The sequence below is a fragment of the Xenopus laevis genome, chromosome 3L, assembly GCF_017654675.1.
Source record: "Xenopus laevis strain J_2021 chromosome 3L, Xenopus_laevis_v10.1, whole genome shotgun sequence".
NCBI lineage: Eukaryota > Metazoa > Chordata > Amphibia > Anura > Pipidae > Xenopus > Xenopus laevis.
Window position 1 is genome coordinate 145,598,777 of NC_054375.1, and position 27,281 is coordinate 145,626,057.

The 27,281-nt window shown below is 39.9% G+C and overlaps 1 protein-coding gene across 2 annotated transcripts; it reads left to right on the forward strand.

The window, feature by feature from the left end:
• The first annotated feature begins 507 nt into the window (after positions 1 to 507).
• On the forward strand, positions 508 to 24,545 carry dsn1.L (DSN1 homolog, MIS12 kinetochore complex component L homeolog). Of its 2 annotated transcripts, none has more exons than XM_018253656.2 (10): positions 508 to 917; positions 1,873 to 2,160; positions 4,055 to 4,128; positions 5,343 to 5,415; positions 5,973 to 6,060; positions 12,330 to 12,389; positions 14,612 to 14,683; positions 21,604 to 21,751; positions 23,777 to 23,864; positions 24,003 to 24,545. In XM_018253656.2, the coding sequence occupies exons 2-10, from the start codon at positions 1,881 to 1,883 to the stop codon at positions 24,068 to 24,070; spliced, it is 951 nt and encodes a 316-aa protein (XP_018109145.1). In that variant the 5' UTR covers positions 508 to 917; positions 1,873 to 1,880; the 3' UTR covers positions 24,071 to 24,545. The 2 variants fall into 2 exon arrangements, with proteins under 2 accessions (XP_018109145.1, XP_018109144.1); XM_018253655.2 differs by lacking the exon at positions 508 to 917 and adding an exon at positions 942 to 1,036.
• Positions 24,546 to 27,281: the final 2,736 nt, after the last annotated feature.

Here is a 27,281-nt window from a genome sequence, read left to right on the forward strand (position 1 = left end):
TTGTTTTACAAAATTTCGCAGGTTATGAAAGTTTGAAAATATTTGCTCCTTATCTAAACTGTGTTTTTGTGTCTCAAAATTGGTACAATGTATCTTATTTGCACCTGTTACCTGTTCTGGGCTCTCTGCTAAAAGCCAATTAAGTGAGAAACTTTGTTTCTTTTTCTGGCTGTTCAGTGCAGAGAAAAGAGGGATTTTCCAGTACAAATGAGGGACTGCGGGTTGAGCTGTCAAAAGAGGGACTGTCCCTCCGAAAAAGGGACAGTTGGGAGGTATGGGAGGGGGCAGGAAGTATATGGACTACTGGTTTTAAACACTTTCAAGAAAAAAAGCCTTATTTCCAAAGTTGACCTGGGTTCTAAAATGACATGTGTTGTCAAGCTGCTTACTCAATATATGAGGCTATTCCTATTCACCAAAACTGCGTCACACAATTTGGACACGCCCATTACGTCACTCCACGCCCTGGCGGGAATATTCCTCAATTCCTCTTCAAAAACAGGCAACAATACCCTAGTATGAAATCAATACCTGTTGCTGCCTGTACAGGCTGGATTTGATTTTGATATTGTGTCAATAACAAGAACTCCAGCCTCAGACAAGGTCAATAGCCAACTTTTTATTCTCCCGCCTTTTGCCGTCTTGCTTTGAAGAAACTTAAATTCCTATATGCACATGAACACAAGAGTTGGCAGCTGTGGTGTTGTAATACCTACAGCTTGTCTTCAACTGTTTTAAATTACCCCCGCTTTCCACATCTCCCGAATCGTCACAGAAATGACCCCACAAAACTATATTTGCCAGCACTAAACATGGTCGCCGCTAGCTTTACGGAGCGGACTGCGCATGCGCCGATTTCTCAGAGAATGAATACCAAGGAAGTGTTTTCAGTTTTGGCGCTGGATTTTGCTTGTGGAGTAAGTAAAGCTTCGGTATTTTATAAAGCTGCGCTGTAATGAGTATCCGCAATGTAAATGGTAGTAGGCACGCCTACGTGCAATTGGCTGCAGATCTATGGAACTGGTCAGGGAGTCGTGTATGTACCTCAGAGTTGTGCAACTGGGATATAGATAGATATAGATATAGGCTGCTGGGCTTTTAAAGGGATGACTCACCTTTAAGTTATCTTTTAGTTTGTTCTTTAAACCAGTTTGCAATTCTGGTAATCTGGTTGCTAGGGTCCGAATTACCCTAGCAACCATGCAATGATAGGAATGAGAGACTGGGATAGGAATAGGAGAGGGACTGAATAGGAAGAATCAAAAGTAGCAATAACAATATATTTGTAGCCTTACAAAGCATTTGTTTTTTTAGATGGGGTCAGTGACCCCCGTTTGAAAGCTGGAAAGTGTCAGAAGAAGAAGGCAAATAATTCAAAAACCATAAAAATGAAAAAATGAAGGCCGATTGAAAAGCTGCTTAGAAGTAGCCTTTCTATAACATACTAAGAATTAACTCAAGGGCAGAGACAAACGTTTACCTTCAAGGAGATAAGTCGCCCGGCGACAAATCTCCTCTTCTACGGGGTGACTAATCCCCAAACTGCCTCCCACCGGCTAGAATCTAAATTGCCGGCGGGATGGCACTCAGATCGCTTCATTTTCCGAAGTCTCCTCTTGAGGCAACTTTAGGCGACTTCGGAAAACAAATTGCACCAGTTTCCAGCCCACCAGCGGGAGGCAGTTTGGGGAGATTAGTCGTCCTGAAGAAGGAGATTTGTCACTGGGCGACTAATCTCCCTGAATCTGAGCGTGTGTCTCTGCCCTAAAGGCAAACCCCTCCTGCCGTGATAAGATAAGAAGCTAAACTTGCCTCATGGCAGCAGCACCCCTGCTTATGTATTGTAAAATTGACATTATTCTGTTTGTTTAGATCTAAATATGGAAGAAGCCAGCAGTGCTCAAGGAAACAAAGCTGGGGGCCTGAGCCCAATGAAATGCAGCCCAGGAAAAAGCAGTAGTCCTCTACTTAGAAAGAGATCCACCCCATCACCTAGCATTAAGCTGACAAGTACTGTTCCTTCAAAGAAACTCAGAACCAGTCCATGTGACTTGTCTCTAAATGAACCTCTCTCAAGCCCGCCTCCCCGAAGGAAGTCGCTAAGAAGATCTGTCGCAAAGACGCCCAAATCATTGCCGCCCGTGCATCGAATCAACACAGGTGAGAGGTGGAAAAAAACACAGATCTGTTTGTAGTAATAGACGTGCTGTAACTATCCCTGCAGGGGCGCTGCTGTAATGAGGCAAGTTGAGAATCTTGCATGAAGTGATAGTGCCCTGCAGGTACACAGGAGTGGGAGGGAAAAAGCTGCTTCTGGTAATTTTAAAGGAACAGTTCAGTGTAAAAAATAAAAACTAGGTAAATAAATAGGCTGTGCACAATAAAACATGTTACTAATATAGTTTGTTAGACAAAAATTAAATGTATAAAGGCTGGAGTGACTGGATGTATAACATAATAGCCAGAACACTACTTCCTGCTTTTCAGCTCTCTAAGTAGTTAGTGACTTTAAAGGAGAATTCAACCGTAAAGTAAAAAGAACCCTACCCCCCCTACCCTACATATACCCCCCCTCCCTCCTCCTTGCCCCCCAGCCTAGCTGCTACTCCGGGCAAATGCCCCTTAGTCTTTTCTTACCCCTCGGTGCAGATTCTGTCCAGCGGAATTCACGGCAGCCATCTTCTTTTCGGTAATCTCCAGGAAATAAGTGCCGTGACTTTCGGCGCATGCGCAGTTGGAGCAATTTTTTGTTTCGCAATGACTGTCCATGAGCAGAAAGTCACGGTAATTGCTGAATGGGCCGGTTTCATACCGAAGATTAGGGTTTTTTTTTTCCAAATTTCGGGGCCACATGGGATATAACTGTTCAGTGAGTTTGTAATTGATCCTCCACATTCAGCTCAGGTTCAAAAGCAACAGTTATGACCCATGTGGCCCCCCTCAAGTCACTGATTGGTTACTGCCCAAGAGAGCTGCAAAACAGGAAGTTATTTTAGACATCCAGTCACTCCAGCCTTTATACATTACATATTTGGCTAACAAACTATATTAGATAATTTTTTTTATTTTGCAAAGCCTATCTATTTAACTCGTTTTTATTTTCATACTGAAACTTTAAGAGCCAAAATTATTTTCTTGAAATCGGAAATTTGACTATTCTAATGGCGATCCAGCCTACCGACCCACTCCAATGCTGAAAAGTAAATCTTGGTTGGAGAGTGGTGGATGGCACAGGGGCAAGAATCACCACTGGATCATAACAGATATCTATATTTGAATTATATGGGGTCATGTTTTCGCACTTTCCATAATGTAGTAGCCCAGTGAATGCAGCACTGCCTGTTTTGGGCTGTGCTGTATTCATGGGGGGCAGGAGGGAGGAAGTAATTGGGTCCCCCTACCTGTCACCTAACTTATGCATCATTCAGCTGCGCCAGTTAGGGAGCGGTGGTGGATACAGGCTGCAGCAGAGCCCTGTGCTTTCTGCATCTCAAGTATGTGCACGTTCGTGAGCAGGAGTGGAGACCCCTACATACCTCCTCCCACCCCCCACGAATACTGAACGCAGGCTATACTGTATTCATGGGGTGGGGGGTGACTGCAGGAGAGTGCAGATACTTGCAGGAAGGCAAAGTGGAAAATGCAAAAAAAAAATGTCTCTTGCGCTATGGCCAGAGATGTAAATGACTAGGGGTGAGCGAATTTTTTCACTGTGTTACGCCCGAAAATGACGCCCATAGACTTCAATTAGAGAAAAAAATGGGGCGTGTCCAAAAAAATTTTTATGTATCCAAAAAAATGTCACACGTCCAAAGAAAAATTGTCGGACATAGACTTTCGCTGGCGGCGAATTTTTGGCGAAGCAAAACGGTTTAAATTCGCCCATCCCTATAACTGACCGCTTCTATGTCGAGAGTAAGTATTTTATGTTGCATTAGACTCTATCTCTAAATACAGATGTTAAATGTCTTAAAAGTTACCCTTTTTGCTACTTTAATAATATTTTCCCTAAAACATATAAAAAATAATAAAAACAATATTTTAATATTTTTAGAGCTCTGTGAAGCCATCAGCTTGGAGTTACCTGAAAGTGAGAGATTTTCGGAACTTCTTCAATCCTGTCTTCAGGTAATATTGGAAGGAACATTGCAATAAATAATATAATCATTGAGGGTGTCTAACATTTGATATTGCTCCGTGATTATACCTTTTCTTCTCCTTTAAAGGAACAGTAACACCAAAAAAATGAAAGTGTTTTAAAGTAATGAAAATATCATGTAGTGTCGCTCTGCACTGGTAAAACTGCTGTGTTTGCTTCAGAAACTCTACTATAGTTCATATAAACAAGCTGCTGTGTAGCAATGGTGGAAGTGGAAAAAAGTCTATACGGCACAGGTTAACTAGTGGTTAACAGATAACACCATTATGTTCTACAGAGCTTATCTGCTGTGTAACCTGAGCCTTTTTGCATTTGAATGGCTGCCCCCATGGCTACACAGCAGCTTATTTATATAAACAATTGTAGTGTTTCTGAAGCAAACACAGCAGTTTTACCCATGCAGGGCAACACTACTTTATATTTTTTATTACTTTAAAATATAATTTTTTTTTTATGTTACTGTTCCTTTAAAGCACTGGGGGTTCTTACACATACAGATATATTGCACAAGTTGTGCTGCAGCCTGAATCAACAACAGCTGTGGGTTATAATGCATGAACTGCACAGGGTTTTTCATCACATTGCCACCTTTTGCCCTTCCCTGAAGTGTCTGGAGTAACTGAAGACTGCAATGCCTACAAGTGAAACAATTTGGGGTCCATTTACTTAGTTTGAGTGAAGAAATAGAATAAAAAAAACTTTGAATTTGGAAAAAATTTTTTGGCTACTTCGACCTTTGACTACGACTTTGAATCTAACGATTCAAACTAAAAATCGTTTGACTATTCAACCATTCGATAGTCGAAGTACTGTCTCTTCGACCCCCTAGTTCGCCACCAAAATCTTACCGAGGTGCCATGTTAGGAAGGTCCCCATAGGCTTTGTAACAATTTTTAGGTCGAAGAAAAATCGTTCGATCGATGGATTAAAACTATTTTTCGTTTGATCAAACTATTTGCGGTAAATCCTTCGACTTCAAAGTCGAAGGATTTACATTCGACAGTCGAAATATCGAGGGTTAATTAACCCTCGATATTCGACCCTAGGTAAATCTGCCCCTTAGTATTGCTTATGCAAATTGTTGCTATTGGGCTGTCAACCCAACCAAGAGCCTTTGTTTTGGATATTGTGTGTGTCTCTGTGTGCATGAGTGCTATAGCTGTTTACGTTTTTGCTTTTATAGTTCTCTTTGCAGAAACTTGAAGACTCCTTAAAACATAGTGATGGGTTTGACTCCAAGTCCTTCAATGCAAAAGGTGAGCTCTTCTTTTTTGAAAAAGCATATCCGTATAAATTTGGGGGGGGGGTTTGTAGTCCCGACATAATCTCATTTAATAGCAAACCGTTGATATTGGACTGAAATATCTTACTGGACTTGTGCATATTTTCAAAGCTAGAGGATAGAGAATATAGAGTATTTATATCATGTCAAGATAGTAAAATATTACCTAGAGAATATAAAGAATTTATATCATGTCAAGATAGTAAAATATAACCTAAGTACTACCATTCATATCTTTTACAAGAAATGTGATAACTTTTGCACTTAGTTTGCCCAAAGCCACTTGCTGTTGAAAGCAGCCATTGTTTACCGGTTTCTGTTCTCTTTTTCTGACTTTTGAAACAATGTAGCAGAAGTCCGTTCTTCTAAAGGCTGCTGCTACACTGTTATGGAGGGCAGCATTTTAATGAATGTGTATTGAAAAGTTGCTTAGAATTACATTTACATTATGCAAAAAAAACAACAGTGGAGATTCCCCTTTGAAAGAATATAAACTTTACTGGATTCTTTGTATCTTATTTACCCCCACAGTGTCTTCCGTGGCACAAAAGCTAAAGCGTTTCACTGAACGACTAACCCATGATGGAACATTAAAGAAGTGCACAGAAGAAGAAGACAGGTGAGTAGAGCTTTAGTTATTTTACTATGTGTTGATTTCACATTACAGTCTGTTTGCAGAGCTGTGGAGCGAGGAGCAATTTTGGGTCTCTGGAGTCTGAATCGCCAAAAATTTACCGACTACTAATAACTTTAAATACAAGCCCATAAAATAATTAAATCAGATTTAAGAGCTGCTGTGAAGGAGGATATGGCAGGAGCAATTCTGTTTCTAACAGTCAACATGGAAAATACATTAGGAACAGTAATACCAAAAATTAAAGTGTTCCAAAGTAATTAATTATCATGCACTGGTAAAACTGGTGTGTTTGCTTCAGAAAGACTAGTATAGTTTATATAAACAAGCTGCTGTGTAGCCATGGGGGCAGCCATTCAAGCACAGGATACACAGTAGATAAGATAAGTAATACTATATTTTATATAAACAAGCTGCTGTGTAGCCATGGGGGCAGCCATTCAAGCACAGGATACACAGTAGATAACAGATAAGTACTACTATAGTTTATATAAACAAGCTGCTGTGTAGCCATGGGGGCAGCCATTCAAACACAGGATACACATTAGATAACAGATAAGTACTACTATAGTTTATATAAACAAGCTGCTGTGTAGCCATGGGGGCAGCCATTCAAGCAATGGATACACAGTAGATAACAGATCAGTACTACTATAGTTTATATAAACAAGCTGCTGTGTAGCCATGGGGCAGCCATTCAAGCACAGGATACACAGTAGATAACGGATAAGTACTACTATAGTTTATATAAACAAGCTGCTGTGTAGCCATGGGGGCAGCCATTCAAGCTACTGGAAAAAAAGGAGAAAAGACACAGGTTACATAGCACATAACAGATAAGTTCTGTCAATACAATGGTGTTTTATCTGTTATATGCTATTTAACCTATGCCTTTTCTTCTTTTTTTCCAGTAGCTTGAATGGCTGCCCCAATGGCTGCACAGCAACTTGTTTATATAAACTATAGTAGTGTTTCTGAAGCAAACACACAGTTTTTATCAGTGCAGGGCAACAGTTCATTATATTTTAATTAGGGATGCACCAAATCAAGGATTCGGTTCGGAATTTGGCCTTTTTCAGCAGGATTCGGAATGCATATGTAAATTAGGTGTGGGAAGGAATATCACGTGATGTTTTGTAACAAAACAAGGAAGTAAAAAAACATTTTTCCCCAACTTTTTCCTTTCCTCCCATCCCTAATTTGCATACGCTAATTAGGATTTGGTTCGATATTCACAGAATCTTGGAAATAAATAAATATATATATATATCTCTCCCGTCTCCTACTTTACGGCTAGGCCCCACTTAACATATAGAAGCCATTGGACCCCCAGTGCCCCCCTGATGGCCACCCTGCACACCTAACTATGTATCTGTCTCTCACTGAGAGAGGGGATTTAATTGACAGTTTCCCTGTAACCCTAGCTAGGACCGCAACATATGCGGAGGTTGCATGCAAGAGGAGTACCTGGACTGGGTGAGTGGCACACTTCTACTAAGCCCAGGCCGTAGTTTGAGGACCCCTGTTCTATACATGGATAACTCTGTAATATTTGGCTCATAAGGTGCTTTGGAGTATAGATGAAAATACAAGGCACCTTCATAAGGTATAGTTGATGCTATACCTTATGAAGTGGCCTTAGATTTTTGGACGGAGCAACGTCCCTCACTCTCTCACCGGCCTTTCCATCTCAACACTGTAAATGTCAGAACAATTCTTTCATTTTCTACCCTATAAAATATTCATCTCTCTAAAATCGAGCTACACTAGATGCTTGGGGTAAATAGCAGGTTAATATCACCTATAAGTTACTTAAATGCCAGGTTTTATGGTGGCCTCCGTTTGGAAAGTGGATATTCCGTGACTGCCTATAAAACTGTGAGATGGTTTTATTGTGTAAAATGGCACTTTGTAGCTTTTCTTCAGTGACCTCTCCTCAACCTCAGAAATTCCGACTTCTACTGGACAGTTGAGTTTTGCTTTATTTTTACAGTTGTTCAGCAACACTGCAGAATGGGTTTGATAATGTAGCACTAAAGGTACTGAGGGAGGCTATAGAAAATGTGTTTGTAGTTGTTTTATGAGCAGCAGTGGGTGTAAAACTGTGGGGCCGGCTGCTGTAGGGGGGGAAGATGTGCCTGAATTACAGATAGGGCTATGATTTCTGGTACCCTGTGGTGGGTTTGTGGTGTGAAGGCCAGTTATGGTGAGGTTTGCGTGAAAAATTATTTGCTATCCTAGATATTCTTGGAACTATACAGATGAAGGGAGGACACGCCAATAATTGAAATTACAGAAAAATCTATCTATCTATCTATCTATCTATCTATCTATCTATCTATCTATCTATATATAAACCACAGAAAAAAGAAAACCGCACTCCAAGGTCTTGTCAGTGGTGAAAAAATGAAAAATTTTTATTTCAACGTTTCGGCGCAATGACTTGGGCCGTCTTCAGGAAGTGAAACAATACAACACAAGTGCTCAGAGCAAGACCTTGGAGTGCGGTTTTCTTTTTCTGTGGTTTGTTATTCTAAGCTATAACCAGCACCCAGGCAATTACCTATTAGGATCAAGAGTGCACCACTGTGGACTGCATATATATGTATATATATATATATATAAGTCAATACATTATACACAAATCAGTAATTTTCTGTAAAAGATATTTACATATTTACAGCAAAATCATCAAATAGAAATACATACCACACAATTATAAAATCAGGGCAGAAAAAAAATAAAAGCATCGGATGCACTTGCCAGCAATGACAATAACGCCAACATTGTGGTGTTGTCAAGGGGAATTCCCCTTGAGGAAGGCTATTCCCCTTGTTTTTTCTGCCCTGATTTAATAATTGTGTGGTATGTATTTCTATTAGATGATATTGCTGTATATATCCCCCCCCCCGTGTACCTGTTCTTTTGCTGCAGCCACGATTAGGGCCTGAGGGGGAGGTCAAGGGGCAGTGCGGGGTCTCAGGCGGGCATGGATTTGGCTCAGCACGGCCCATGAGGGCCAAGGCTCATTGGGATCTACCAGGGAGCTGTTATCTTGTGTTAGGGAGCTGCTATCTGGTTACCTTCCCATTGTTCTGCTGATTGGCTGCTGGGAGGGAGGAGGGTGATATCACTCCAACTTGCAGTAAAGAGTGACTGCAGTTTATCAGAGCACAAGTCACATGACTGGGGGCAGCTGGGAAACTGACAATATGTCTAGCCCCATGTCATATTTGAGAATGAAATATAAAAAAATAGTTTGCTCTGTTTAAAAATGGATTTCAGTGCAGAATTCTGCTGGAGCAGCACTATTAACTGATGTGTTTTGGGAAAAAAAACATGTTTTCCCATGACAGTATCCCTTTAAAGGAACAGTAACATCAAAAAATAAGTGTTTTACTGTAATGAAAATATAATGCAGTGTTGCCCTGCACTGGTAAAACTGTGTTTGCTTAAGAAACACTACTATAGTTTATATAAATAAGCTGCTGTGTAGCAATGGGGCAGTCATTTAAAGGAGAAAAGGCTCAGGTTACACATCAGATAACAAATAAGCTCTGTCAGTCTAATGGTGTTATCTTTTATCCATTCGTTATCCTGTGCCATATTTCAATTTCTGCCATTGCTACACAGCAGCTTGTTCATATGAACTATAGTAGTGTTTCTGAAGCAAACACACCAGTTTTACCAGTGCAGGGCAACAGTACATGATATTTTCATTACTTTAAAATACTTACATTTTTTGATGAGACTTGCATAGACCTAGCTGGAGAGGCCTGTGTCCAACTTAGACCTGCTGACCGATATTTATACACTTGGGACCCACAACTTCCCACCCTTCACGTTAACCTGGCCTGCCCTTATTATAACCCGCGCTGTGGGAGAAAGTTATAGATCAGAACACAACCTGCTCCCCATGCAAATAGGGTTGCCACCTTTTCTGAAAAATTATAGCGGCCGGTGGGGGGCAGGAACTAAAGGGGGCGGTCTGTGATGCAAAAGGGGGCAGAGCCACGCACCGTAACGCAAAAGGGGGCAGAGCAACACATGCGATGGCCAGAAGGCTGAAAAAAAGGTAAGTTCTGAGCGAATTGGTGCGGGCCAAGGGTTTTTTTTTCTAAGGGTTTTATAAATTACCGGCAGCTACACTGGCGATCAATTTATAATACCGACCACAGCCTTGGCAAGTTTTTACCGACTAGGCCGGTAAAATACCGGCCAGGTGGCAACCCTACATGCAAGATGCTCTTGTACCACCCACTTAGTTGGATAATCATGACTTTTCTCCCAAAAACCCAACTAGTACTTTGTGCATATTTCCCAGGTACCCTAACTGATGTAGGATTCTACTTGGTAATCCTCGTCTTTGGCCCAATAGCTGAATGACTGGATCTCTCATACTAATATGCGCCATTCCTGCTGTGTGTGGCATCTAATTGGCTTATTTGGACCCCTGGTCCATGTATGGTCAGCTTTAGCGATGGAGACTCAATCACAGACAAGCTTATTTATTTTGGGGCATTGCAAATACAAATTTCATGATTTATGCACCAAATTCTGTTTTCTCCTTCCATTTTTTCTGTATACACACACACACACACACACACACACACACACACACACACACACACACACACACACACACACACACACACACACACACACACACACACACACACACACACACACACACACACACACACACACACACACACACACACACACACACACACACACACACACACACACACACACACACACACACACACACACTTATAAACACGGCCATTAAGCATTTCAGGCAATTATCCATTTATTGCTGTCGTTTATAACGCCATGACATTTTTAACCCTTTGCGATTGACAGTCCAATATTTTATCCTGGTCATTTGGAGGTAAATGCTGGTGTCTAGCAATATATTCCTTTACTGTTGGGGATGCACTGAATCCAATTTAATTGTATTTTTATCATTTGCTGGATAAAATGTTAATCTGCCCATTCTTATTACGCTAGTAGTACTTATTGTTAGTCTTGGGGTAATACCAAATACAGTAAACTGTTAGGGGCACATTTACAAAGCTCGAGTGAAGGATTCGAATTAAAAAAACTTCGAATTTCGAAGTGTTTTTTGGGCTACTTCAACCATCGAATGGGCTAGTTCGACCTTCGACTACGACTTCGACTACGAATTGAACGATTCGAACTAAAAATCGTTCGACTATTCGACCATTCGATAATCGAAGTACTGTCTCTTTAAGAAAAACTTCGACCCCCTAGTTCGGCAGCTAAAAGCTACCGAACTCAATGTTAGCCTATGGGGAAGGTCCCCATAGGCTTGCCTGTGTTTTTTTGATCGAAGGATATTCCTTCGATCGTTGGATTAAAATCCTTCGAAACGTTTGATTCGAAGGATTTAATCGTTCGATCGAACGAATAATCCTTTGATCGAACGAATAATCCTTCGATCGTTCGATCGCAGGATTTGCGCTAAATCGTTCGACTTCGATATTCGAAGTCGAACGATTTTAGTTCCTAGTCGAATATCGAGGGTTAATTAACCCTCGATATTCGACCCTTAGTAAATCTGCCCCCTGATCTCTGTTAACACTGATATAGCATCAATTTAAGACCTGCATCAAGCTGGCCATAGATGCAAAGATCCGATTGTTAGAATCTTGGAATGATCGGACTTCCCCATATCCCGACCTGCCACTAACCATTCATATCGAATAAAGTAGTAAAAGAACAGATCAGCCGATGTTCTGCCCCTGACAGCAATCGTATGAAAGTTATGTCTGACAAAGCTGGTGACAGTCTCCCACTGAAAATCGTACAATCAGCAATACACGCAGAGAAATTATCGGCGGCCAACAGAAATCTTTTAACCTGTCCGATCGACCAAACGACCGATCTCCGCCGGACAACAAATGTTGGAACTCTCCACACATGGATCATTTTTACAAATTGAATTATTTGGATAAAATGGAGTCTATGGGAGACGGCCTTTCTGTATATCAGAGCTTTTTGGATAACAGGGTTTCCGGGTAACATCTTCCATACCCGAATTGGGAATGAAAGAATGCGTTTAATAACTGCACACATTCCTGCACATCTGTGATATAAATGCACATTTTAGCTAAAGCAGGAATAATAAATGTATAAGAAGCTGTTTTGTTTTATGTTTAAGTTGAAAGAATTTATAAGTACATTCTTAGTTTCCTGCTCATCCATGTATCTTTTTAAATCCCTTCTAGTCTAACGGCAGATCCAGAAAGGGAGGCGTTAAAGGCACAGATTGGGGAGTGTACCTTGAAGTAAGTTGGTCTCAGAATCAACATTTGATAATTATGTCCATCCGGTGATCGAAATGTGATTGTGATTAAAACAAGACTTCAACTTCTGGGCAGACTTTCCACTGGAAGTTGTTGGGGGATTTGCTTCCATGGGGTTTGGTATTGATGTTGGTCTAGCTCCCATCAGTGTTCCGGTGTATCTGGAATAGGTTTTAATTGGGGCTTTTGTTTTATGCCAAGATAGATAAACGTGTTATTAATGGTTGTCATTCATCAGCAAACGATCAGTAGATGATAGGCAACTGGAAGCCCATTAACTGGGCGAGGATGTAAGAAGTATGTCTGCCCGTTGACATCACCGTATTTTTTTTTTGTTTGGTATATCGTCGAATCCTAATTAGGCTGAGGGCTCTGAGGCCTATATAACCTCTGAACTCTGGTTCGTTTTCATGCAATTTTCTATTTCTAAAAGCATATATATTTTTTTACACTTATAAAGCAACGTGCAATGAAAGTGGAACCTAATGGCCAATGCCTAGTTAGCTGGTTATTATGAAATTGCTTGTTAGGAACAAAAAGCAGTAGGCCAAAGAAGGCAGGTCAAGCTGAAAAAAAAAATATTTTCTCTTAGGATAAGGTCACACTGGGAGATTCAGGGAGATTTAGTCGCCCGGTGACTAATCGCCTCTTCTTTGGGGCGACTAATCTCCCCGAACTGCTTCCCCCTGTCTTCCGCCTGCTAGAATAAGAAAACGCCTGCGGCATGGCACTCGTGGCGCTTCGTTTTCCGGGGAGATTAGACGCCCCAAAGAAGAGGCGATTAGTCGCCGGGCGACTAAATCTCCCCAAATCTCCCAGTGTGATCTTACCCTTACAGCTTGGATATTGTGCTTATGTATGCAGAAATAAAAATGATTGCACAGGCACATAATGAGTCTCAAGGCTAGCTGTTAGATAAGGTGGAAGATGGTTTTATAAACAGTGTTATGTTATGGTACAGCCTTGGGCTCGAGGTTACTTAGAATAAGAACTAAACTTATTTTGAAAAAAAAGGTAATTACGGCTTTATACAGATCTAATTTAACCAATCGCGTATGGCTAATATTTTCAATGCTTATGTGATATTATATAGTGAATAAAGTACCCCCTCTTGTAAAATATAAGGATATTATAAGTTACCGAGGAGTTTCATGACTTTTATACAGGTCATGGAACTCCGAGGTAACTTCTAATATCCTCATATTTTACAACTGGGGGTACTTTATTTATTATAATACACAAATTTCAGTAAGTCGTGACAGAAATGACCTCAGAACTCACCGTTTATAACTGATGACATCAGAACTCACCGTTTATAAGGATATAATTTACAGGATATTCATGGCTTTTGTGTATTATAAAGATAAATGTAACAGTCAGTTTGGGGGTAGAGAACGTTCTCCCGAGCTGCTGAATGCTTCTGTATTCTATATCTCAATAAACTTCCTCCTCTGATTTAGACATTGAAAGGGCATTTAATGTATTATTGGCAAAGACAGTCACCGAGGTTCAGACCCAAAAATATGATTATATTTTAATACAAGTATGGGACCTGTTATCCAGAATGCTCAGGACCTGGGGTTTTCTGGATAATGGATCTTTCTGTAATTTGGATCTTCATACCTTAAGTCTACTAGAAAATCATGTAAACATTAAATAAGCCCAATAGGCTGGTTTTGCTTCCAATAAGGATTAATTATATCTTATATCCCACTTGAAAAAGGGCCCGAAACATGTCGTGTGGGCGATTAAAAATGCACTTTAGCAGTTAAACCTGCGACTCTGTCCTTCTGTTCCTTATTCAAATTACATTTGTTTATTGGGTGCCTGGACGGAGCACTATTGGGACAGCTATAGGACTCGCTGCAACTTGCTGTGTGTATAAACCTTACTGCTGAAGATTAATTATATCTTAGTTGGGATCAAGTACAAGATACTGTTTTATTATTACAGAGAAAAAGGAAATCATTTTTAAAAATCTGGATTATTTGGATAAAATGGAGTCTATGAGAGATGGACGTTCGATAATTCGGAGCTTTATGGATAACTGGTTTCCGGATAATGGGTTCTATATCTGTATAATGATAGACTATACTAGAACAGGCAACCTGTGCCGCTGCTCTAAGATGTGTTTTCCAGTAAGTATAAGTGAGCTTGGGGTGCTTGTGTCAGCTCATAACACTACCTTCTTTTCTGTTCTTTAGATTTTCCAGTGAGAGCCAAATCTGGGAGCAACTGCTTGAAGATTACAAGAAGAAAGCAGAAGACTTGTCCAGGTTAGCTTGCTCAGGTGTTTCAGGTGCAGTCAGGGTATGGAAAGTGTTCAAACTTCAATAGAATCCTACCTCCATGGGTTAAATAATGTGGTGCTCTATCTGGGAACTTTGCTGCTCTTCAGTTCCATACATGAAGCAATAACAAGGAGAAATCAGATGGCACTCACCAAGCAAAATGTGCTGAAGAGCACTTGAGAAAGGGGGTTGATCCCCTGTAACGTTGTGCAGAGATCTGAATAAATCACAAACATTCAGCACATTTTGCTTGGTGAGTGCCATCTGATTTCTCCTTGTTATTGCTTCTATGGAAAGTGTTGTTTGATTTCATTGTAACTTGTGGATCTTTACTCCCCTATAGTGGGCACCCGCATATAATGGAGCAACAACTGATTAGGACTATTTTTTATTCTATGGAGAACTAAATCCCATATAAAAATCTGGTTAGAAATGCTGTATTTTGTATACTGCACTGACTGTACTAGCCCATAGGTTCAGAAGCCCTATACCAGTAATCAGGACCGGACTGAGAATTAAAGTAGGCCCTGGCATTTCAGGTACACAGAGGCCCAATCAGCCCACATAGAGGCCCAAACAGCCCCCACCAGCCCACTAAATACTGACTTTCTATTGCACATTATAGCAGCCCCTCTGGCATTTGCCAGAACCCACAGATTGCCAGTCCGGGCCTGCCAGTAATGATCCAGGCCTTCAAACTTTGTCCTCAGCAGCTTCCTGTCCTCTGATCTTGTTAAACCATCTATTGAGTGTCCATGGCCCTGCACATGCTCAGTGTGCTCTGGGCTTCTTCTGAAAAGCTTATGGTCCGAGGAAATCATCAAAACATGATCAGAAAGTGAATTTACACTTCTCATGGATACAGTGCTGATAATTAATCAGTTCTTATTCAGAATACTTAACTTTTCATGTTGCCATGTAATATCATTCTAAATGAATTACCAACCAGCATTATATAGTTTATTATATAGTCTATATTTTCAGCATATAATGAGTGAGAAGATTGGGAGCTACTGGAGCAACTTTGGAGACACAGATCTCGTCTGCTAAAGGGCTGTGGTTCCCTTGGGCTGGTACAGAAGCTCAAAACATAAGGTGTAGCATTTCTAGCTTGTCTTTGTTGAACTTTAGTTCTCATTTGAACTGGCCCATATTGTACAGCAAATGAATATTGAAACACCAGTAGTATACATACCCTTCAAGGAGAACTGAAGCTTAACTAAAAAAGTAGGTAGAAATGTTGTACATTATGTTTTGGGCTTCTGTACCAGCCCAAGGCAACCACAGCCTTTTAGCAGTAAAGATCTGTGTCTCCAAAGATGCCCCACTAGCTCCCCATCTTCTTTTCTGCTGATTCACTGCACATGCTCTGTGCTGCTGTCACTTACTGAGCTTAGGGACCCACTCACAATATACAGTACACATAGAATAGAAATGTCACAATATAAGGCTGATTAGTAATTAATACACATAATTACTACATGGCAGCACAGAAACCAGTGCAATTAGCATCAGAATTTAATAATCAGCTTCAGCTTATATTACAGACAAAACAAATTTTCTGTTGGATAATTTGCGACGAGCCCTAAGCTTAGCTTCTCAACAGCTGCTCAGAGCCCACTGAGCATGTGAGTGTCACAGACACTTTCCAAGATGGTGACCCCCTGTGACAAGTTTGAAGTCCTGGATCATTGCTGCTATTGACAAGCTGAAACATTAGGCTAAAGCAATAAGTTCAGTGTATAAAATATGGCATTTTTAGCCACATTCATTTTAAGGGTTTAGTTTTCCTTTAATGCCTTATAATTAACATCCGCAGGTTAAATATTAGAGAGACTGGATCAGGCAAAGACGTCATAAGATAATGTACGCACCATAGTCCTGAAGCGAGAGTGCAGGAAACCTTCTTTATATTTCATTTTCTTACATTGCTGTCTCCAGGCTAAATCAGCTTCATAAATATTCTGATTATCCCACATTCTACAGCAATATCTTTTAGAATATTTATTGTTTGGGAAAAAAAACCCTGAAATGGGCATTTTCTCAGCGTCTCTATACCTTTAACTTGGTCTTCATACTAGTTCACTGCAATTCTTTGCCTGACTTAATGAATGTCTCTTCCTTTCATTTCCCTGGGCCCGATGCAAAGCATTGCCACCGTCTCCTATTTTATATGCACCAAGGATAGCCAGGAATAACCACATGAACTTCATAAAGTGAAATTTCCACTGGCAATTTTTTTTCACCCCCCTTCCCCTCTTTTCTGAAGATATTGCTTCTCATATAGAAGCGGCACGAGCAGCAGATATGAGATTTGTTACTATAATGTGCCTCATCAGAAACAGTGGCAATGTGGCGTGTCTCGAACACCGAGTTTTAAAGATTATTTTCACATTGTTTGACCCCTGAGCTGTGTATTTGTGTTAAGGGAAAATGATTCCATTTATTTGAAAGGTTCTATAGTCTCTGGGGATGTTGTATAGAATGCACTAGCATTGGAGTTATCTATCTACATATTTTTTTGTTGATTAAAGGACAAGGAAAGCTTAAAGGAAAACTATACCCCCCGAACAATGTAGGTCTCTTTGAAAGGGGACCCGTCATCCAAATAAAATATTCAAAATCCTGTTTTATCACATTAATCAAGCAAAATGAACTTTAATTACACAATATAAAATATTTGAATCTTGTTTCCATCAGTCTGGGAACTCATAATTATAACAAGCAGGCAGGAGCCATTTTGTGGACACTGTTATTAAGACAAGCCTTTTATCATCTCAGAATCTTGTTTGTGCGCCAGAATGGGGGATCTGATGTCCATCCCCATGTCCTGGTTACACAATTAAATGGTGAAGAGAACGGGGGAATGTGGGGAGAGCAGTGACATCTAGGAAGTGCTGAATGGAAAGTGAAAGTGATTGTATGCCCCGCCTCTATGCCTTAGGAGGGGCAGGCAATATTTGATTGACAGCTGAGATTTTTAAATGAGTTTAAAAAGGACCTATCGCTTTTCTAAAATATGCATATACTGTCTGAAATTCACTTAAAGGGATACTGCCATGGGAAAAAATTTTTTTTTCAAAATGATTCCGTTAATAGTGCTGTTCCAGCAGAATTCTGCACTGAAATCCATTTCTCAAAAGAGCAAACAGATTTTTTTGTATTCAATTTTGAAATCTGACATGGGGCTAGACATATTGTCAATTTCCCAGCTGCCCCAAGTCATGTGACTTGTGCTCTGATAAACTTCAATCACTCTTTACTGCTGTACTGCAAGTTGGAGTGATATCACCCCTCCCTTTTCCCCCCCAGCAGCCAAACAAAAGAACAATGGGAAGGTAACCAGATAACAGCTCCTTAATATAAGATAACAGCTGCCTGGTAGATCTAAGAACAACACTCAATAGTAAAAACCCATGTCCCACTGAGACACATTCAGTTACATTGAGAAGGAAAAACAGCAGCCTGCCAGAAAGCATTTCTCTCCTAAAGTGCAGGCACAAGTCACATGACCGGGGCAGCTGGGAAATTGACAAAATGTCTAGTCCCATGTCAGATTTTTAAAATTTGAATTTTAAAAAAATCTGTTTGCTCTTTTGAGAAATGGATTTCAGTGCAGAATTCTGCTGGAGCAGCACTATTAACTGATTCATTTAGAAATTTTTTTTTCTTCCCATGACCGTATCCCTTTAAACAGACCAACAGCTAAGAGTACGTTTTTAAATTTGTAAATAAACTTATTTATTCTTACTCTTTAAAATAGCCTGTTTGGAAAGCGCCATTTTGAGTAAATCCAGTTAAGTCTGTCCTCGAGCCTCTGTGGGGTCTTCTGCTGCTGCTAGGGTTGCCATTTTTATGGAAAAAATACCAGCCTGCCTATATATTTATTTATTTCCCTATTAATAACAGTGGGATCAACCTTCATTTTTACCAGCCAGATAAACTACTGGCCAGGTGGCAACCCTAGCTGCTGCGATGCCTTTCTTCTTCTCTGTTACGATCCTTTATTCTTTGTTCTTTTTTATTCTCCTTCTCCCGCGGGTTCAAATTCAAGCGGTAGAGGTGAAATCTCACGAGATTTTGACTTGCCATATTTTTTTCCCATGAGGCTTTGCACACCGACTTTCAGAAAGTAGGGACTTGTGGAGTCTCGTGCACACTTTTAAAACTCTGCATTAGTTACATTTATTAAAAAGAGATGGAGGTATGTTATTACTGTTAACTCTTCAATTGCAGTTTTACTATCAGTAAAAAAGTGACAGTTCCCTTTAAAACAGCTTATGAATGCTTTAATAAAAAAATAGACATTAGATTTCATGTTTAATTTGAAAAGGACTTTAATTATACAGATTTTGGGTGTCTGGGTGACCAGTCCACTTTAAAAGATATTACATAAAACAGCTCATATGTAAAACAATGCTGCATGTAAATAAACCATTTTGTAATGTACTAATAATATAATAATATACTTTTTAGTAGTATGTACGATTGGGTAATCCTAAATTAAAAATTGCCATTTTAAAAAATAACGGGCTGTCCCCTGGGATCCTATGATTCACGGTGCACACAAACAAACCATTCATGTTAGGTCACATGAGCCAATTAACAAACAAAGTTCTGTCTTTTGCTCCAACACTTCTTCCTGTTACAGTTAGAGCTGCAGTATTTCTGGTCAGGTGATCTCTGAGACAGCACACAGACCATCACAAATTGGTGGCTCGAGGCAAGAGATGTAAAAGGGCAATATTTACTTAAATATATATTCCAGTTTGATAAGATTCTTTAATATGCCGCTTAATTTGATATAAACTATCTGTTGCTTAAGGATCAATTTTGAAGGGTGTAGTTTTCCTTTAATACACTAGGAGGGGACATTATTTTAGGAAAATACTTAAATTGCTAACATTTTTTTTTTTTACCCAGACTGACAATCCCCCCCCCTCTCAGAAAACATGCACTGGCCCAGGGTTCATACTTTCTGCATATCATGCTACCATCTTAGTCTCTTTTCCAGGGATCTCTTGTGCCTGTGACTCACAAGACTTGACACTAGGGATGCACTGAATCCAGGATTCGGTTTAGGATTCGGCCTTTTTCAGCAGGATTTGGATTCAGCCATATCCTTGTTCCTGGCCAAACCGAATCCTAATTTGCATATGTAAATTAGGGGCATGTAGGGAAATAACGTGACTTTTCGTCACATAAGAAGAATTTTTTCCTGTCCCTAATTTGCATATGGAAATTAGGATTCGGTTCGGTATTCGGCCAAATCTTTCACCAAGGATTGGGGAATTCAGCCGAATCCTAAATAGTGGATTTGGTGCATCCCTTCTTGGCACAGGACTTTACTAAACTGCCCACACACACAGAGGCTGAGATGATGGTGGCACAGTGGGTTGCATCTAGGGCTTAGGGATAGAAATTTTAGCAATATCAGTGGAGTAGCCGGTGTATTAGACTTGACATGTCTTCTTAAATCTCGTGTATATATAGTGAATAAAGTACCCCCTCTTGTAAAATATAAGGATATTAAGTTACCAAGGAGCATATAAAAGTACGAGGCCGAAGGCCAAATGTTTTTATACATGTCATGGAACTCCGAGGTAACTTCCAATATACTAATATTTTACAACTGGGGTACTTTATTTATTATATATCCGAGATATAACACACATTTCAGTTAGTCATGTGACAGAAATGACATCAGAACTCACCGTTTATAACTGATGACATCAGAACTCACCGTTTATAAGGATATACTTTACAAGATATTCACGGCTCTTGTGTATTATAAGGATATTATAAGTCACCTCACAGTTTCAAGACCTTCAGCCTCGTGCCTTAATATGGTCATGGAACTCCTCAGTGACTTATAACATCCTTATATTTTCCAACAGGAGGTACAGTGCACTCTATAATACATTTGTTTTTCTTTTTAAAACATCATGATAATTACAACATTCACCATAAACACATAAAAACTCATTTGCGAGGACGTGCTATAAGTAAACTATTTTTTATTACCGGAGTAACGTTTAATCTGCAGATATAATCGAGCACCAAATCTGCGGATCTGGTTTCACAGCGTGGGATTAATGGGAGGCCATCTATCCACTTTATTGCCTTTTGCGCTCAGACACACAGATTTCTCTGCACTAACACACTAATGCGCCGCATAATTCACCCGCCATATTCATTTTTAATTGATTCACGTGTGATTTGTAGTCGTTTTTGTGCCGTGACTGAATCCCCTAAATCAAATGAATTGGCCATTCGGAGAAAATGAAGAATAATAAAGACCGAACATAATCCCATGGATTTTCTTGCCTTGATTTAGGAACAGCTGAGTTGGATATTCACGGCATGTGACTAAACATGGATATAACCTGCAGATTATTTTGTTATTCCATTATCCAGAAACCTGTTATGCAGAAAGCCCCCATAAACTAGATTTTATTCAAATGTTTAAAAAGGATTTCCTTTTTCTCTGTAATAATAAAACAGTAGCTTGTACTTGATCCCAGCTCAGATATAAATAATCCTTATTGGAAGCAAAACCAGCCTATTGGGTTTATTTAATATTTACATGATTTTCTAGTAGACAAGATATGAAGATCCAAAATATGGAAAGATCCGTTATCTGTAAAACCCCAGGTCCTGAGCACTCTGGATAAATGCATGGAGCAGATAGTGTTACGGGGATCAACTATACACCTATGTGTAATTACTGCTACTCTCACCCCAAGAGCATTCTGGGAGGATCACTCCCCATATGCACCATATTATTTCTCATTTTCATCATCCAATCACAATGATCCAATGATGAAAAGCCGCTCTATCTTTCTCTGCTTTTTGTTCACCGCAGGCTTCACAAGAATACTGAGTAATGATGTTTTATCCGCTAGGCATTTGGAAGAAAGCAAATTAACGGAAACTCCATGTGCCAGCATCCCACACGTGCCAACGTCGCAGGATAGCGTGCTGAACAGCAAACCAGATTATAACAAGATTCTGGCCCAGCAGGGGGCAGTGTTTGACTGTATGGAGCTTGTGGTAGGTAATACTGAGTGTTGTTCTACACTGAGAGAGAATGCAGAGCTCTGTGCTGTTAGTTTCATGGAAATGTTTATTGTAGGCTGTTTATGTTTCATTCCCCTGCATGCAGGGACTTTGTGTGAGTGCTGCCCATAAACACCACTTAAAGAAGCACTAAACCCTATATCTGAATATCACTGAAAGTGTCATATTTTCTATACTGCACTTATTGCACCAGCCTAAAGTTTCAGCTTGTCAATAGCAGCAATGATCCAGGACTTCAAACTTGTCACAGGGGGTCACCATCTTGGAAAGTGTCTGTGACACTCACATGCTCAGTGGGCTCTGATTGGCTGTTGAGAAGCTAAGCTTAGGGCTCGTCACTAATTATCCAGCAGAAAATTAGTTTTGTCTGTAATATAAGCTGAAGCTGACTATTAAATTCTGTGTTAATTACTAATCAGCCTTATATTCTGCCATTTCTATTCTATGTGTACTGTATATTGTGAGTGGGTCCCTAAGCTCAGTAAGTGACAGCAGCACAGAGCATGTGCAGTGAATCAGCAGAAAAGAAGATTGGGAGCTACTGGGGCATCTTTAGAGACACAGATCTTTACTGCTAAAGGGCTGTGGTTGCCTTGGGCTGGTACAGAAGCACAAAGCATAATGTACAACATTTCTAGCTACTTTAGTTAAGCCTTAGTTCTCCTTTAAAGGAGTGGTTCACCTTTCACTTAACCTTAACTTTAAGTATGTTATAGAAAGGCTAATTATAAGCAACTTTTCAATTGGTCTTCATTATTTATTCTTTATAGTTTGTGAGTTATTTGCCTTCTTCTTCTGACTCTTTCCAGCTTCCAAATAGGAGTCACTGACCCCAATCTAAAAAACAAATGCTCTTTAATGTATTGTGATTGCTATTTTTTATTACTCCTCTTTCTATTCAGGCCTCTCCTATTCATGTTCCAGTCTCTTATTCAAATCAGTGCATGGTTGTTAGGGTATTTTGGACTCTACCTTCTGGAGCCCACACACTGGCTGTCCCTTTACCCCCTGGAGCCCATATTCACAGTTGTTATCACTATCCATACACATCCATATTCTATCTAGCTCATCAGTAGAATATTAATATTGCTTGCTTTAAAGGCTAAGGAAAGGCTAAAATTAAGTAAGCTTTATCAGAAAGGTCTATATAAATACACCAGTAAATCCTCAAAGTAATGCTGGCAAAAGAAACCAAGAATTTCTTTCCTTCTATTGTGTACTCATGGGCTTCTGTATCAGACTTCCTGTTTTCAGCTTAAACCTCCAGGGCTAGGGCTTGAGCATGCTCAGTTTGCTCCTCTCCCTCCACCCCCTCCCTCCTCCCCTCCCTGCTGTTATCTGAGCCCAGAGCTATGAGTGAGCAGGGAGAGACTCAGGCAGGAAGCGATTTCACAACAAGCTAATATGGCAGCTGCTATCCTTAAAAAACATATAGAGTTTCTAGAGCTGTTTACTCGGGTATGGTAAAAGCATTCAACAGAATAAATATAGTTGTATAGCTTGCACTATTGTGACTAATCTATTGGCAATAAACTGCTTTGGTAGCTTTCCTTCTCCTTTAAACAGAATGTTCTTTTAAAACGTCTTAAAGTGGTGGGGGGTCTTTGAGTTAGTATGTTATAGAATATCCTATTCATAGTCATTTTTCAATTGGTCTCCATTTTTTTTTTAATAGTTTTTGAATGGTTTGCCTTCGTGGGGAGCCACTGACTCCAGCAACCAAAAATCTGTGTACTCTGCGAGACTTAAATGTTGTTGTTAGCGCTACTTTTTATTACTTTTTATGCCATTTCTATTCCCGGCTCTCATCCACACCACTGCCTGGTTACAAAATTGACCCAAATGATCAGTAAAATTATGCAAAGTAAAATGGGATGGTATGAAGATGAATTTGCTGTATAGTTCCCTCTTATGGATAATATTTCCTGATTATGTTCTTGAGAGAGATGATCTGAAGGACTGGGCATAAATCTTTTCTCAATTATCTCCTCCTTTCAGTTGGATGAACTCCAGGAATCAGTCCATTTGCTCAATTCTTTCTTGGAAGAAACCTCACAGCACCTACAGCGGATGTCCTCGCAACTCAGTAAGTGAGCTGGGCCTGTGCCATTGGCCCATGCAGTGCATGCGCCTTTTATTATTTCAGCTGCTTTCTGCTGTTTTAATGCAACCGTGAATTCTGTGCCATCGCATACTCAAATACGTGTGCTCGTTTCAATTTCAGGATCCAAGTCCTTCAAGCCTATAGAAGACTCGCCCATCCGAAAACTTCTGAAGGTTTCTCAGAAATAGCGTTTCCAGCCAGAGCCGTATCCATTGCAGGCAGAGCAAAGACAAGTTGGAATACATTTTAATAGAGCAAGAAATCAGTGTTTCAAGGAGATTTCATGCCGTCGGCAAAATGGAAGGAGTGCAACTATCACCTCCTATCCATCTTGGAAGTGCTCCGGTACCTGTCCCCCCCCCCTTGCATAGAGTAAGGAGATAAGACAACTGCCAAAGCTTTGTTACCTTCAGGTGATTGTTCATACATTTTATAAGACTTTTCTTCTATTGGTTATCTGCAACTTTTGCTGTTGCCAAGAAAGCCCACAGCTCTGCTACAAATGCTTGTCCTACTCTATTGGTTTCATTAAAGGGCCACTTTACACATTTCCCTGCTCACACTATTATATGGAATCTCTCCTCAATCCTTGGACATTGTTTCTGCTGCGGATGTGTCTCTACAGTTACATTATTGGCTGATTAAAACCAGACACCCTCATCATATTAGGCTTTTCTTGTTGTGTATTAAAGGGGTTGTTCACCTTTTGAGTTTACTCTTAGTAAGATATAGAGAGTGATATTCTGAGACAATTTGCAATTGGTTTTTATTTTTTATTATTTGTGATTTTTGAGTTATTTAGCTTTTTATTCAGCAGCTCTCCAGTTTGCAATTTCAGCAATCTGGTTGCTAGGGTCCATGCATTGATTTAAATAAGAGACTGGAATATGAATAGGAGAGGCCTGAATAGAAAGATGAGTAATACAAAGCAGCAAGAACAATACATTTGGAGCCTTACAGCGCATTTATTTTCAGATGGGGTCAGTGACCCCCTTTGGAAAGTTGGAAAGAGTCAGAAGAAGGCAAATAATTCAAAAACTACAAAAAAAGAAATAATGAAGACTAAATGAAAAGTTGCTTAGAATTGGCCACCTTTAAAGGAGAACTAAAGAAGTAACTAGAAATGTTGTACATGATGTTTTGTGCTTCTGTACCAGCCCAAGGCAACCACAGCCCTTTAGCAGTAAAGATCTGTGTCTGCAAAGATGCCCCAGTAGCTCCCCATCTTCTTTTCTGCTGATTCACTGCACATGCTCTGTGCTGCTGTCACTTACTGAGCTTAGGGACCCACTCACAATATACAGTACACATAGAATAGAAATGTCACAATATAAGGCTGATTAGTAATTAATACACATAATTACTACATGGCAGCACAGAAACCAGTGCAATTAGCATCAAAATGTAATATTCAGCCTGGTAACATCAACTTATATTACAGTATAACCTCATTTTCTGCTGGATAATTAGTGACGAGCCCTAAGCTTAGCTTCTCAACAGCCAATCAGAGCCCACTGAGCATGTGAGTGTCACAGACACTTTCCAAGATGGTGACCCCCTGTGACAAGTTTGAAGTCCTGGATCATTGCTGCTATTGACAAGCTGAAATGTTAGGCTGGTGCAATAATTCAGTATATTTAATATGGCATTTTTAGCCACATTCATTTTTAGGGTTCAGTTTTCCTTTAAGGCACCATACACTGGCTAATCATAGCAATCTGTCCCTCTACTGACTGAGTTTGTAGTTTCAGCTTTAAGTAAAGCTCCACTGTTTACTGATCATCTAGACACAATCATTCGAATGACTTTCCATAGCTGACCTCAAATATCATAATTTACTCAACACAAAGGGAGAGTTGTAGGATATCCAACAAATCACGGACGGACAAGTCTATGTATCGTGCATGGCCAGCTTTAGGCTATGTCCTGCATAGCTGGACAGACTGGATCATATACAGACATCACACATAGACCAACCTATCCACTCACGTTTTATCATTAATTGGACCAGAACTGCGCAAGCCAATAATTCTGTCGATACCTCCAGCTGATTGGAATGCAATGGAATGTGCCAGATGGGTGCAACTTTGGCATCTGCGTGTTGGATATCCCACAATTCTCCCTGTGACATTAGAGGAGAGCTATGTGAAGGCATTAGGAATGTTGTGTCTGAGCAACCAGGTAACAAGGGAGTTTTAATTAAAAGACCAGTAACATCAAAAAATAAAATTGTTTTAAAGTAATAAAAATATAATGTACTGTTGCCCTGCCCTGGTCAAACTGCTGTGTTTGCTTCAGAAACACTACTATTATTTATATAAATAAGCTGCTGTGTAACAATGGGGGCAGCCATTCAAAGGAGAAAAGGCTCAGGTTACACAGCAGATAAGCTCTGTAGAACATAATGGCGTTATCGGTTATCCACTATTTTATCCTGTGCCATATAGACATTTCAATTTTCGCCATTGCTACTCAGCAGCTTGTTTATATAAACTATAGTAGTGTTTCTGAAGCAAACACTGCAGTTTTACCAGTGCAGGGCAACACTGCATTATATTTTCATTACTTTAAAACACTTTCATTTTTTGGTGTTACTTTTCCTTTAAAGCAACAGTAACACCAAAAAATGAAAGTGTTTTAAAGGAAAGACAATATACCGGTAATGTACTGGTGATGCCTTGAACTGGTAAAACTGGTGTGTTTGCTTGAGAAACACTACTACTACAACTATAGTTTATATAAACAAGCTGCTGTGTAGCCATGGGGGCAGCCATTCAAAGCTGAAAAAGGAGAAAAGGCACAGGATACACAACAGATAAGCTCTGGAGTATACAATTGGATTCTTCAGAACCATTCAAGCTGAAAAAGGAGAAAAGGCTCAGGTTACATAAGCAGATAAGCTGTGTAATAGAATACAATGATATTCTGCAGACTTTTATCTACTGTGTATCCTGTGCTTGAATGGCTGCCCCCATGGCTACACATCAGCTTGTTTATATAAACTATAGTAGTACTTACCTGTTATCTACTGTGTATCCTGTGCTTGAATGACTGCCCCCATGGCTACACAGCAGCTTGTTTATATAAACTATAGTAGTACTTACCTGTTATCTACTGTGTATCCTGTGCTTGAATGACTGCCCCCATGGCTACACAGCAGCTTGTTTATATAAACTATAGTAGTACTTACCTGTTATCTACTGTGTATCCTGTGCTTGAATGGCTGCCCCTGTGGCTACACAGCAGCTTGTTTATATAAACTATAGTAGTACTTATCTGTTATCTACTGTGTATCCTGTGCTTGAATGGCTGCCCCCATGGCTACACAGCAGCTTGTTTATATAAAGTATAGTAGTACTTATCTGTTATCTACTGTGTATCCTGTGCTTGAATGGCTGC